Source organism: Nematostella vectensis, chromosome 12 (assembly GCF_932526225.1).
Source record: "Nematostella vectensis chromosome 12, jaNemVect1.1, whole genome shotgun sequence".
In the NCBI taxonomy this organism is placed as follows: domain Eukaryota; kingdom Metazoa; phylum Cnidaria; class Anthozoa; order Actiniaria; family Edwardsiidae; genus Nematostella; species Nematostella vectensis.
Window position 1 is genome coordinate 11700312 of NC_064045.1, and position 14588 is coordinate 11714899.

Consider the following 14588-nt stretch of genomic DNA (forward strand, 5'->3'; position numbering starts at 1 on the left):
GGGGGTGGGGCAAGTAAAATGCTGTTGTTACTAAAATAGAATAGATGGGATTGACATCAAAGGATTAACACCAAAGTTTCCCAACCTTATTAGCCTTCTAGCCGGCTTTCATTCGTAGGTACTTGGAAATGTTTTGTTTTCGAATATTGGGAATTCTGTGGCGCGCGAGAGAGTGTGCTGGGGCGAGAGTGAGAAGAAATGACTTCCTTCGCACCCTCACCCCAGCGCACTTCGGCCACAGAATCCCCAGTATTCGAAAACAAAACATTTCCGAATAACCTTGAATAAGAGCCGGCTAGCAAGCTACGCCTTTATTTGTGCCCTTGTTTTTACCAAAGAGAATGACATTTCATCAACCTACCTCTACATTGGAAAATATTCTTTTAATGTCGTCATCTGATATAATATGGCTCTCCCTCAATGGACTAAGGTAATTCTACAACAAGGTAGTGTTACAAAGTTATAGTGCTGAAACGCCTACAAGGGAAAAAATCAACTAATGATATTTTACATCGGTAACCGCACCAGTTAACTTTCGGTCAATCAAGTAAAAGCAGTGTGTATATAGGAAGTTTCATTGAGGTCGTGACTGATAATTTGCTGCGGATAGCCTGTTAAATGGGGTGGATTCTAATAGATCCTTTTGACGGTTGTGGTTTTTGTTGTTCCGCTGGTAGTAAACTGGTACGATTGCTCTAATGGGAACACCACACATGATTACTGGCATGTGTTCGTTAAACCATTGTTGCAGACTTTAAAAATTCAAGGCACAAGTTTTGTGTTGCCCATTGATGGGTATTGCTTCCCATATTCAGTTGGTTGTCATTTTTTTTGTGTGTGTGTATTTGGGGGGAGGGGGTTAGGGCGAATTTGCCAACGTAGTTGCTATCCTAGGTTCATTTATAGGGGTAGAGATCTGTAATTACCCAAAGTACATACCGAAATCAGCATATTGAGGCCGCTAAAATATGACATCTCTGAAGTCAACAATTCCTGGAAAGAAATAAAGGTCATAAGAAAGGTTTTATATTACTTTTAGTGAACCCCTTCCTCCTATAGCGAGATATCCTATATAGCGAGATATCCTATATAGCGAGATATCCTATATAGCGAGATATCCTATATAGCGAGATATCCTTGTAAACCTCACCTCTGCTGCTCTGGTTCTTCTCTTCTCAGCTGTATCTGTGAACAATAGAGCATATAACGTTACAAAACCACAATACATTGATTTAACTGTAAGCAGCTTATCTTTTCTTGTTTCATACAAAGCGTTCAGTGGACAGTTGGAATTAATGCTTGGAAGAGATGACGACTTTAAGAGTAAAGCTTGGTTCTCACTAGGATGCAATGTACATGAAATTTTCCAATTCCAACTGGAACGCAAGGAGAAGAGCAAGCGCAAGCTAGATAACACAACTGCTTGATTACCTTGCTCTTGAGCATTTAGTGGGGAATCAGCCTTTGCAGGTGCACAGGTGGCCCAGTGTAATAGGATTTTAAATGTGAAGCACTTAGAAACTTTTTATACGGTATAAGCGCTACATAAATGCTACATTTTTTTATAACCACCCACCTTCTGAGCTGTCTTTGCTTTGTAACAATTGTAATCCCATAAACGACGATGCCCCTACTGTGCTATTCCTGTGCTCGTCATTCCTCTTAATCCCCTTCCCAAAATTCATGAATTCGGCCTTCTCAATAGACTCCTGACTGGTCGAAGCACACTGCTCGTCTAATTTACTATTCGGCGAATTATGGTCATAACTCTGTGATTCCTCGTTCCTTATTCCATTCTCATTTTCCAGCTCAATGCTGCTATTGTGGTTTAGGTCTGATTGGAAGCTAGTTGACCACCGATCCCTGTGTTTCGCTGGGAGCTCAGGCGGAAGACCTCCCTCTACAGGAGATAGTGGACATGGCTTGGCCACCTGGGGTTTATCATCAAGATCTATAAGTCGAGCTGTGCGCACTTGCTTTCCGGGGAGTGGTGGTGGAGTTTCGAATGAAAACGGAGATCTAAAAAACAAATATAAAGTACAATTCAAGTGGTAACGATGGGTAAATCCGAGACTTGCCGAGGCGCCGAGACCAACGTTTCAGAATCCAAGCCCGAGACTTTTGTCAAATTTCGTATTCCGAGCCCGAGCTTTTCAGGTCTCTCGATAAAACAAGCACGAGACTCAATGATGGAAATGAAGATAAAGATCAGCACGGCCACTCAAGAGAACCCTTTAATTTTTTTTAAAAAAATGAGGCTTGCGTTAAAAAAAGGCCAAGATTCAGAGACTTTTCGAATTAATTCTGTTTTTGATAGGGTCCCCTGTGGCTAGTAAGAGTTGTGACGTCACAGAAAACTGGTCCCAGACCCCAAGCTGCCTCACAGCTCATATCTCCAAGAACAGGGAGCCCATTTAGAATGCAGGCTGATTACTATTATTTCTCTGCTTCAAGAACCAAAAGTGTGGACAGTGTGGGCATGTATTTGTGCGAAAAATAAATCTTGTTATAAATCTTCATTAGAAATTTTTAATAGATGCTTCATACATGGGGATTAAACCCTCTGAATTTTTATCGAGCTTCGAAATGTAAATTTGATTAAAAAATGCGGGAATTTTAGCAAAAACACTAGTTTACTAGTTGTTTCGTGCATACCTATTGCATTCACCAGGCGATGCATCTATGGCTACAAAGTTACCAGGAAAGCAGCCAACCTTTTAAAAAAATAAATACAAAAATTTGATTTAGCTGCTTTAAGCCTAACAAAAGGAAAATCCCAGACAAAGCCTGGTAGTCTCATCACCAAACACCCATAACACAAAACATAACAAACACCCATAACACTTAACACACCACATAACATAACACCCCCAACCAACTACGGATACCTGGTAGACATGACATCCCTAACCCACTAGGGGTACCTAGTAGACATGTCACCCCTAACCCACTACGGATACCTGGTAGACATGACACCCCTAACCCACTAGGGGTACCTGGTAGACATGGCACATAACACCCCTAACCCACTACGGATACCTGGTAGACATGACATCCCTAACCCACTAGGGGTACCTGGTAGACATGACACCCCTAACCTACTACGGATACCTGGTAGACATGACACCCCTAACCCACTAGGGGTACCTGGTAGACATGGCACATAACACCCCTAACCCACTAGGGGTACCTGGTAGACATGACATATAGCATCCCTAGCCCACTAGGGGTACCTGGTAGACATGGCACATAACACCCCTAACCCACTAGGGGTACCTGGTAGACATGACACCCCCAACCAACTAGGGGTACCTGGTAGACATGACACCCCCAACCAACTAGGGGTACCTGGTAGACATGGCACATAACACCCCTAACCCACTAGGGGTACCTGGTAGACATGACACCCCCAACCAACTAGGGGTACCAGGTAGACATTACATCCCTAACCCACTAGGGGTACCTGGTAGACATGACATCCCTAACCCACTAGGGGTACCTAGTAGACATGACACCCCTAACCCACTAGGGGTACCTGGTAGACATGTCACCCCTAACCCACTAGGGGTACCTGTAGACATGGCACCCTAACCCACTAGGGGTACCTGTAGACATGTCACCCCTAACCCACTAGGGCTACCTGGTATACATGACACATAACACCCCTAACCCACTAGGGGTACCTGTAGACATGACACCCCAACCAACTAGGGGTACCTGGTAGACATGTCACCCCTAACCCACTAGGGGTACCTGGTAGACATGTCACCCCTAACCCACTAGGGCTACCTGGTATACATGACACATAACACCCCTAACCCACTAGGGGTATCTGGTAGACATGACACCCCTAACCAAATAGGGGTACCTGTAGACATGACACATAACACCCCTAACCCACTAGGGGTACCTGGTAGACATGACGCCCCTAACCCACTAGGGGTACCTGGTAGACATGACACTCCTAACCCACTAGGGGTACCTGGTAGACATGACACATGACACCCCTAACCCACTAGGGGTACCTGGTATACATGACACATGACAACCCTAACCCACTAGGGGTACCTGGTAGACATGACACATAGCACCCCTAGCCCACTAGGGTACCTGGTAGACATGACATATAGCACCCCTAGCCCACTAGGGTACCTGGTAGACATGACACATAGCACCCCTAGCCCACTAGGGTACCTGGTAGACATGACACATAGCACCCCTAGCCCACTAGGGTACCTGGTAGACATGACACATAGCACCCCTAGCCCACTAGGGTACCTGGTAGACATGACATATAGCATCCCTAACCCACTAAGGTTACCTGGTAGCCTCGGCATCTAACGCCCCTGAACCAGCCATCTTGATACTTTTTCACCACCAGAACAACGTCACCCTAAGATATAAGAGAACACTAGCATACCCATGCTGTCTCGCTGGTAGAGGAGGGGCAAGGGAGTACTACATACTACAGAACAACGTCACGTTAAGATATAAGAGAACACTAGCATACCCATGCTGTCTCGCTGGTAGAGGAGGGGCAAGGGAGCACTACATACTACAGAACAACGTCACCCTAAGATATAAGAGAACACTAGCATACCCATGCTGTCTCGCTGGTAGAGGAGGGGCAAGGGAGCACTACATACTACAGAACAACGTCACCCTAAGATATAAGAGAACACTAGCATACCCATGCTGTCTCGCTGGTAGAGGAGGGGCAAGGGAGCAGTACATACTACAGAACAACGTCACCCTAAGATATAAGAGAACACTAGCATACCCATGCTGTCTCGCTGGTAGAGGAGGGGCAAGGGAGCAGTACATACTACAATACAACGTCACGTTAAGATATAAGAGAACACTAGCATACCCATGCTGTCTCGCTGGTAGAGGAGGGGCAAGGGAGCAGTACATACTACAGAACAACGTCAAGTTAAGATATAAGAGAACACTAGCATACCCATGCTGTCTCGCTCGTAGAGGAGGGGCAAGGGAGCAGTACATACTACAGAACAACGTCACGTTAAGATATAAGAGAACACTAGCATACCCATGCTGTCTCGCTGGTAGAGGAGGGGCAAGGGAGCAGTACATACTACAGAACAACGTCACGTTAAGATATAAGAGAACACTAGCATACCCATGCTGTCTCGCTGGTAGAGGAGGGGCAAGGAAGCACTACATACTACAGAACAACGTCACCCTAAGATATAAGAGAACAGTAGCATACTCATGCTGTCTCGCTGGTAGAGGAGGGGCAAGGGAGCACTACATACTACAGAACAACGTCACGTTAAGATATAAGAGAACACTAGCATACCCATGCTGTCTCGCTGGTAGAGGAGGGGCAAGGGAGCAGTATATACTACAGAACAACGTCACGTTAAGATATAAGAGAACACTAGCATACCCATGCTGTCTCGCTGGTAGAGGAGGGGCAAGGGAGCACTACATACTACAGAACAACGTCACCCTAAGATATAAGAGAACACTAGCATACCCATGCTGTCTCGCTGGTAGAGGAGGGGCAAGGGAGCACTACATACTACAGAACAACGTCACGTTAAGATATAAGAGAACACTAGCATACCCATGCTGTCTCGCTGGTAGAGGAGGGGCAAGGGAGCAGTGCATACTACAGAACAACGTCACCCTAAGATATAAGAGAACACTAGCATACCCATGCTGTCTCGCTGGTAGAGGAGGGGCAAGGGAGCACTACATACTACAGAACAACGTCACCCTAAGATATAAGAGAACACTAGCATACCCATGCTGTCTCGCTCGTAGAGGAGGGGCAAGGGAACAGTACATACTACAGAACAATGTCACCCTAAGATATAAGAGAACACTAGCATACCCATGCTGTCTCGCTGGTAGAGGAGGGGCAAGGGAGCAGTACATACTACAATACAACGTCACGTTAAGATATAAGAGAACACTAGCATACCCATGCTGTCTCGCTGGTAGAGGAGGGGCAAGGGAGCAGTACATACTACAGAACAACGTCACGTTAAGATATAAGAGAACACTAGCATACCCATGCTGTCTCGCTGGTAGAGGAGGGGCAAGGGAGCAGTACATACTACAGAACAACGTCACGTTAAGATATAAGAGAACACTAGCATACCCATGCTGTCTCGCTGGTAGAGGAGGGGCAAGGGAGCAGTACATACTACAGAACAACGTCACCCTAAGATATAAGAGAACACTAGCATACCCATGCTGTCTCGCTGGTAGAGGAGGGGCAAGGGAGCAGTACATACTACAGAACAACGTCACCCTAAGATATAACAGAACACTAGCATACCCATGCTGTCTCGCTGGTAGAGGAGGGGCAAGGGAGCAGTACATACTACAGAACAACGTCACGTTAAGATATAAGAGAACACTAGCATACCCATGCTGTCTCGCTGGTAGAGGAGGGGCAAGGGAGCACTACATACTACAATACAACGTCACCCTAAGATATAACAGAACACTAGCATACCCATGCTGTCTCGCTGGTAGAGGAGGGGCAAGGGAGCAGTACATACTACAGAACAACGTCACGTTAAGATATAAGAGAACACTAGCATACCCATGCTGTCTCGCTCATAGAGGAGGGGCAAGGGAGCAGTACATACTACAGAACAATGTCATCCTAAGATATAAGAGAACACTAGCATACCCATGCTGTCTCGCTGGTAGAGGAGGGGCAAGGGAGCAGTACATACTACAGAACAACGTCACCCTAAGATATAAGAGAACACTAGCATACCCATGCTGTCTCGCTGGTAGAGGAGGGGCAAGGGAGCAGTACATACTACAGAACAACGTCACCCTAAGATATAACAGAACACTAGCATACCCACGCTGTATTGCTGGTAGAGGAGGGGCAAGGGAGCAGTACATACTACAGAACAACGTCACGTTAAGATATAAGAGAACACTAGCATACCCATGCTGTCTCGCTGGTAGAGGAGGGGCAAGGGAGCACTACATACTACAGAACAACGTCACGTTAAGATATAAGAGAACACTAGCATACCCATGCTGTCTCGCTGGTAGAGGAGGGGCAAGGGAGCACTACATACTACAGAACAACGTCACGTTAAGATATAAGAGAACACTAGCATACCCATGCTGTCTCGCTGGTAGAGGAGGGGCAAGGGAGCACTACATACTACAGAACAACGTCACCCTAAGATATAAGAGAACACTAGCATACCCATGCTGTCTCGCTGGTAGAGGAGGGGCAAGGGAGCACTACATACTACAGAACAACGTCACGTTAAGATATAAGAGAACACTAGCATACCCATGCTGTCTCGCTGGTATAGGAGGGGCAAGGGAGCACTACATACTACAGAACAACGTCACGTTAAGATATAAGAGAACACTAGCATACCCATGCTGTCTCGCTGGTAGAGGAGGGGCAAGGGAGCAGTACATACTACAGAACAACGTCACCCTAAGATATAAGAGAACACTAGCATACCCATGCTGTCTCGCTGGTAGAGGAGGGGCAAGGGAGCAGTACATACTACAGAACAACGTCACGTTAAGATATAAGAGAACACTAGCATACCCATGCTGTCTCGCTGGTAGAGGAGGGGCAAGGGAGCACTACATACTACAGAATAACGTCATGTTAAGATATAAGAGAACACTAGCATACCCATGCTGTCTCGCTGGTAGAGGAGGGGCAAGGGAGCACTACATACTACAATAGAACTGCAAACCATAATTTCACCTCCCAAAAATAAGTCCCTTCCCTAAATAGGCACATTGCCTTAGACGCAATGTGCATCTAAGGCAATGTGCCTAGCGTCTTCCCCAAATAGGTGCCCCCTTAAACATGTTGCACTCAATAGACTTTGTAACAAGGAGAACTTAAAGGTCCTGTAAACACCTCGTGGGTCATTTTTGCGATAAAATAGAAAATCTGGCGTAGAATACCAATATCAGGTCTCTTTGCCCGTTTCGGCCTAAAGTTGATGTTTTGGCCATTGCAATTTTACTTCCAGTTGAACATACGCCGGAAGTAAAATTGCAATCGCCCAAATGTCAACTTTTAGGCCGAAATGTGCAAAAAGACCTTGATATTTGTTATCTACACCAGAAATTCTATTAAATATCGACAAAATAGTTTGTTTGATACTAGGGGTTTAACGGTACATTAATGTTGAAACAGAGTAACAAAAAACTGACAGTTTATGCACATACAGTACCACAACATTTTATCATTGAAAGCTTGTTTTGTTATGATTATGGGAGGATTTAGCTCCTTGAAAAACAAAATAAGCCCTGGGTCACTTATTTGACCATTGTTTGTATGTATGTAAGCAAATTGTGTTTAACACTATAATATCTTAGCAAATGAATGGTAGTTTTGCTCTGATCATTATTTTTGGCTTTTATATTTGTCCATGCGTTCAACAAACAATAATCATTCTCTAGCTATTTTACAATAATGTTAATTGTAATTCAAAACGCAAGCTTCAAGCAGTGAATTCCTAGACATACCCTCAACACTTTGGCAGAATAGACTAACAATTAAATTAATACAGCATTATTATGGAATTTAATCCTTTGTTGTATCAGGGGTAATTCAATGAGTTTAAAAATCAACAAACTTTCTCACCTTTTTTTACAATCATAGGTAATAAATAAAATGTATAAATTGCCAATTTCCAATATTGGTGTAGAGCTAAATAGCTGAAGAAATCACACAATTTGCATATTAAGAAAATCTACACATACATCATCACTACACAGGAAGTGGCCCTTCACATGGTATCAGAGAAAAAGTTTCGTTTTCTGTTTTGTTTAGAATTATATAGGAGAAATGGCTCAACGATGAATGAACCTAGATTATATTGCTTAAAATCTGCCAGGTTTATAACAACATAGTAAGCCTGCTTTCTTATTAACTGGGTGAAGGTAATAAAGAGTAATATTTACCAAAAAGTAAGTCCTGATTTATCTATTATAAACAACTAAACTATTCAAATTTCTGATGACCTTAATCCAGAATCCAAAATGTGTATCACCATAACAAACAACCATTAAACTGGATTTCATTAGTTTAAAAATATCATTAGTCCAATTTTGGTAAGAATAATATCACATCATGTTTTTATTGCATGACCATGAGTGTGTTAAAAGTGTGAAATTTCATAGAGAGCAAATACAGAAGGCAGAACAAAAATCTAAGGTCTCTGTTTTATTCACAATGAATAATTCATCCAAAAAATAGTAAAGTCTCGTAAATACTTTACCTTTTGTAGATCTATTTCATCATCTCTTGTTGTCTGAAACTCATGGATTGCAATGTAGCGTTCAGGACTTCTCAAGCTGAAACACAAGTTCAATGGTCAAGAGATATCTAGTATTGCAAATTAATTAGTGAAACCAAGGTCTAAAGATATAAAATCAATGTCACAAAATAACAAAGTAAATATACCTATTAAATATCTTATAACCTTGGCTTGTATACTCTTGTGAAAGGTATAGTAGTTGTACTATTTCATTCTTACTGAATATTTTCAAGCTTTCAATAAATTTGACAGCAGGCTGCCACTTGTAATTTTGTCTGTGGGCTTTGTAACTATTATTTGGGTTCGCTGACAATTGCAGAAACATTAAGCATTTATTTTTAATGGCTTTAAGACAAATATAATTGACTGACATGGGAAAACAAAACAGGAGGATTCACAAATGATTTTAAAAAAACCTATTTATAGTGTAAACAAATTTCCTCATGTTGTACCATCAGTTCCATTGGGTAATAAACACAAATGACAATTTACATTTTATCAAACTGTAAATCATAATTTGAAGTATTTGAACATTACAAAAATTATTTTTTGAGACTTGTGATGCATCATATGTAATTGCACACAATTTGGAACAAATAAAATTAAATTGTCTACAATATTTTATACTGTATGGTTTTATTTGTAGCTGATAATGTTGACATGTCTTCCATTTTTTCAGTCATTACATAGGAAAATAATGCTCATGGGTTTCTCTATACTAAACAAAAATATTCAACTGGAGGACATTACTCAAGAAGAGTATATATATATATATATATATATATATATATATATATATATATATATATATATATATATATATATATATAGTATGGAAATAGGAAAAATTGAAGGCCACTCTTGAGAGAGGAAAAATGCAAAGAAATTAAGGTTATCATGCAGATAACCTGATGAGGGGGAGGGGCTGGGGGGCAGCCCCACCTCTTTTTGCACTAAAAAGAAAAAAAATAATTAAAAAAAGGAAGACTTTAAAGAAGTTTTTCCATATTTTTATCCATATTTTCCATATTTTTATTTAATTTGTCAGCCCCCCCTCCTCTCCACTTTTCAACATGCTCCATGGTACCTGGTTCTATAATATTCATATTTAACTGAATCATATTGGCTGTGAGGGGCAGTAGGCATATTTAGGAACAGAGCATTTGATATTTGACAGGGGTAGTGGCTGATCTCCAAATAACAAATTGACCAAGGCTCAGGACCTTAAAAAAAGCAGCAAGCAAAGACTGGCAGGAAAAATCCATGGGGGAAAAATTGGATGGTAAAACGTCAGGGGAAAAAGTATAAAAAAAGTATCAAATGGTCCACCCCTTACCAGGGAGGGAACCGCCGCCTCCCCCTCCCCCCCTCTCCCGCCCCCCCCCCCCCCATTGAGACGCCTTGACCAAATAAGCAAATGTCCCTGATAAAAAAAATTATAACAATCTAGGAGATATGCGAAAGAGGGCTAATGGGCATATACCTGTCAACTCTCCCAGTTTTCGCAGGAGAGTCTTTTTTAGCCTTCACCTTTTTATAGCCTTCATCTCCATATAATAAAATATAAACTTCCTATACATTTACTGTAAACTCCCAGGAAAACTCAACGATAATTTCTTATACAGTTCTTGTATTTGAAGTACAATCTCCCGGGTTTTTAGCTTTCAAGGTTGGCAAGTATGAATGAAGCTATGTTTGACAGATTAGGCAGAGGGAGAAGGGGGCGGAACACAAAAGAGAAGGGAAGTGTGCAGAGGGAGTTATCACCTAAATAGAAATAGTACATTGTATTGCATTGAGTATGATTTTCATTTGTTATTTTATTTAGGCAGTGAAGACAATCATAGATGGAAAGAGGGGAATTCATTATGGTTTGGATTTGTCTTAACAGTATTACAGTTACTTGAATTGCTTTAATAATTTTAGTCGTTCTATAGACGTTTTATCTAAAAAATAATCCTATAAATAGCAATGGTAATGAATGATTTCGAACTAGATACTTAATGGATATAATAAAAGCAAGGTGGATAAAAGGGAATCGCTTATGTTATTGGTTGAGTATTTGACTCACAATTACTCAAACAATAAACTAATATAAACATTTATAACGTGGTTTTAAGCTTACCCAGTTGGAGAAAGTACGAATTCGGAGTTCATCTCAAATCTACGGATATGTTGTAGGTCAAACAAGATAACTGGTGCAAGATTCCAGATCGTCTTATCTCCCCGATGCTTCAATTTTCCTCACAGACGCCATCAAATCTCGCACACTGAGAACAATCACGTCGCCACAACTGCGCTTTTTCCGTCTACAAACCACAAAATGAACGCACTAATTTTAAAATGTACAATGTCCCTTCCTTGCCGACTTAATTTGTGGTTGAATTTGCGGGATATGTGGACAGAATGGAGGAAATAATGTCGAGTATCATGACGAGCTAGAGCAAAACATACCGTGACACAACAAATTGAGGTTGAATAGCTCATAACAATTAGATCTTTAGAATCAATGCATACCGATACATACCGTTACGGAAAGGAAGTGACGAGGTTCTAGAAGCAGGCATATGTCGAGGAAATCGGTAAGTTCGATAATTGTTTAGGTACTCTTTTCGCAAAGAACAATCGAAATCCCTCTTGATGGTCGAAGTTTTGGAAATTTGAGATCGAAAAATTTTGCATTTTTGTGGGGGGGGGGAGAGGGGGTGAGCAGCTTTGTAAGTCACGAGACTTCAATTCATAGTTCATTGAAAATGATTTTTAACAATTCTATACCATAGCAGTAGACATGTGTGGTCAGGATATCCCAACGGTGGAAAAAAAAACAACTTTTCGGACATTTAAGATGCAAAATTATATTTTAAGAGGGGTGGGGAGGTCTTGCATTATGCCAAGAGACAAAATATAAACAATACTAGAAGCAAAATTTATCAATTTATCTTCTTTTAATTTACTTATGATTATAAATTCTATTTATATATTTCTATTGATGAATCTGAAAATATGCCAAATATAACGTTTATGATTTTGATGGTTCCCTAACCATAATGCTAATGCAATATTTTATAGTTGGATGAAATCAAATATTAAAGGAAATTGAAATGAATTGAGTTCAATTATGATTCTGTTTAACAACTACAATTTATCTTCTCTCCCAGCCTAGTCCCAGGCACTCTAACCGGGTTTCCTGTGCTCCAAGTGTGCTCCTGTGTGATGTCACAACTCTTACCATCCACAGTAAACTCAACCACAAGAAACCTGATAAGAACTCCAGGACTAGGCTGTTTCTCTCCCCCATCTACCTTTGGTGCTAAGACTTTTTTTTGTATTATCATAACAAATTAATAGTATGCAGGGACAAGCCCCCCCCCCCCCCCCCCCCAGTTGTCCCGAACTTTTGATCGCAACTTTCTGAACCATTGATTCTTAAATAATCCAGAGCTGGAAATCTTAAATGTTGAGCGCAAAGAGAGTCCAAGGTCTGGATTAATTTTTAAAGTGCTTGCTATTCGAAATATATTATTAAAAAGCTAAAAATGGTTGGCATGCTTGCCAAGGACCATTCAGTGGCCCTGAAAGCCTATCTTTAGCCTGTACCACTACCCCACATTCATAAAAAAAGTTGTCCTTTTGGGAACATCACAGGGGTAGACTGGAGGGTATAATTTTAGGCAGAAGGTTGGAATGGAAGCAGTCCCCTGTAAGCGTGGTGGGGTGGGGGTTTAGGGGTTTTAAACCCCCCTTGGGCTGCCTTTTTTATTGTCTTCATTGTATCTATTCATTCCAAAATCGTTACGAAGGTAAAATGCTGACGACAAACTTTGGTCAACCCCCCCCCCCCTTTGGCAAAAAGCTAGATCTGCCCCTGCTCCCCCAAATTTGCATCACAGAGCACATATAGATACTATGCACTTATCACTATAGCTGTCTCAGCTACCTATGACATTGTACATAATACTTCATGGATTCAATTCTAAGAATTTATTTCTGCTCAATTTATAATAGCAGAGGCCTCAGTGCATCAAATATGATCTCCGCCATCCTGTCATAGCCTTGAGGGGTTAAATGTAATCCGTCATCCCAGAATTTATTCAATTCCTCTTCACACAGTCGTTCCCTTGGAAACTCTTCAGCAAAATCACAGAGAACAACCCTGCCTGCGGATTCATCAGAATAGGCCTTCAACATTTCGTTGACATTTTTCCTTTTCTCTCTTACCCAAGTGACAGATAGTTCATAGCCCGTTTCCGGTAATGTCAAAGCCACTGTTTTCGTATTTTTATTGTGCTTTAGAAACAATTCGTGTAAATATTTTATCCTTCCAAATAGTGGTTTTCCCTCTTCGGGTTCTTTGACGCCTAGATCGTTTGTACCTGCGAGAATTATACCAATATCAAATGATTTTTTTCTAAGTTCCTTTCTCAGGTGAGTTTCCAAATCTGTTGTCGTTTTGCCACTCCAGCCGCTAGTGATGATCTCATAGTTTGAAGCGGGAAGACTTTGAAGTAAGCCTTGGAGTTTGATCGAGTAGGGATGGAAGCCGAAGCCCATACGATAGTATCCCTCGGTTAAACTATCCCCAAACGCTAGAATCTGCCGAGTTGGTGCAGCCATTTTGGACTCAACACGGTATATCCCGAACAAGAAGAGACGAGACTTTTGACTGTAAGAGGAAGCTCGACGTTTTTTTTGCTTTCGAGAATATAGGATACTACGAACTAGAGGATGTGATATGGCTCCGAGGAGAAAGGATGCTGAGACGGAAGAAAAAAATTCAGGAGTCTGGATTTCGACTTCCGCTTTTGCCACAGGGGTTCCAAGAAGGACCACTTTTCGGCCTATACTTTTCAAGTATAGGCCCAGAAGTGGTTTGGTAACAGTCCTTTACTTTGCCACCGCCAAATTTAATGACTGCAAAAGGGCTACAAAAGGAAACTAGGGGTACGGTATTGGCCCGTATAGCCAAGGGTCTAGAGACTTTCGGCATTGCTCGCGATTCCATTTTTTAGGGAATTTACGTAAGGGAGCGGTCATTAATTACTGGGGGCGGCAATTTTACAAAACCCTGGGCTCAATAAATTTTGCCTCCCCTCAAATCCTTGCCAAAAAATCGTGACCCTACCCCCCCCCCCTAGACCGGACGCTCAAAAATTTTCAACCCCCCCCCACCACCACCACCACCACCACCACACCTTGAACTTTTTATTTATTAATAATAATTATGTATCTTTAAAACCACAGAGACTTGATATACATACCGTGTGTAGCTGAATAAGTCGATGTGGT

The 14588-nt window shown here is 41.7% G+C and overlaps 2 protein-coding genes across 8 annotated transcripts in view; both read right to left on the reverse strand.

Annotated features, from left to right (window-relative positions):
• LOC5520664 (intersectin-2) overlaps positions 1-11985 on the reverse strand; it is a 33445-nt gene extending 21460 nt beyond the window's left edge. For 4 of the 7 annotated variants that reach the window (XM_048719356.1, XM_048719353.1, XM_048719355.1 and 1 more), the window contains exons 1-8: positions 9449-9642; positions 9264-9339; positions 4322-4393; positions 2656-2714; positions 1577-2019; positions 1151-1185; positions 940-993; positions 362-436 (exon numbers count right to left, since the gene is read on the reverse strand). In XM_048719356.1, coding sequence (XP_048575313.1) covers positions 362-436; positions 940-993; positions 1151-1185; positions 1577-2019; positions 2656-2714; positions 4322-4393; positions 9264-9339; positions 9449-9627 — 993 coding nt within the window. In that variant the 5' untranslated portion in view covers positions 9628-9642. Of the gene's footprint in view, positions 1-361; positions 437-939; positions 994-1150; positions 1186-1576; positions 2020-2655; positions 2715-4321; positions 4394-9263; positions 9340-9448; positions 9643-11427; positions 11612-11829 lie in introns of those variants that run through there. The other 3 variants (XM_048719357.1, XM_048719358.1, XM_048719354.1) reach the window with 3 other exon arrangements.
• Positions 11986-12217: 232 nt separating this feature from the next.
• Positions 12218-14110, reverse strand: LOC5520663. The gene has a single exon (XM_032365713.2). It carries the CDS (start codon positions 13914-13916, stop codon positions 13299-13301), a length of 618 nt encoding a protein of 205 aa, XP_032221604.1. The 5' UTR covers positions 13917-14110; the 3' UTR covers positions 12218-13298.
• Positions 14111-14588: the final 478 nt, after the last annotated feature.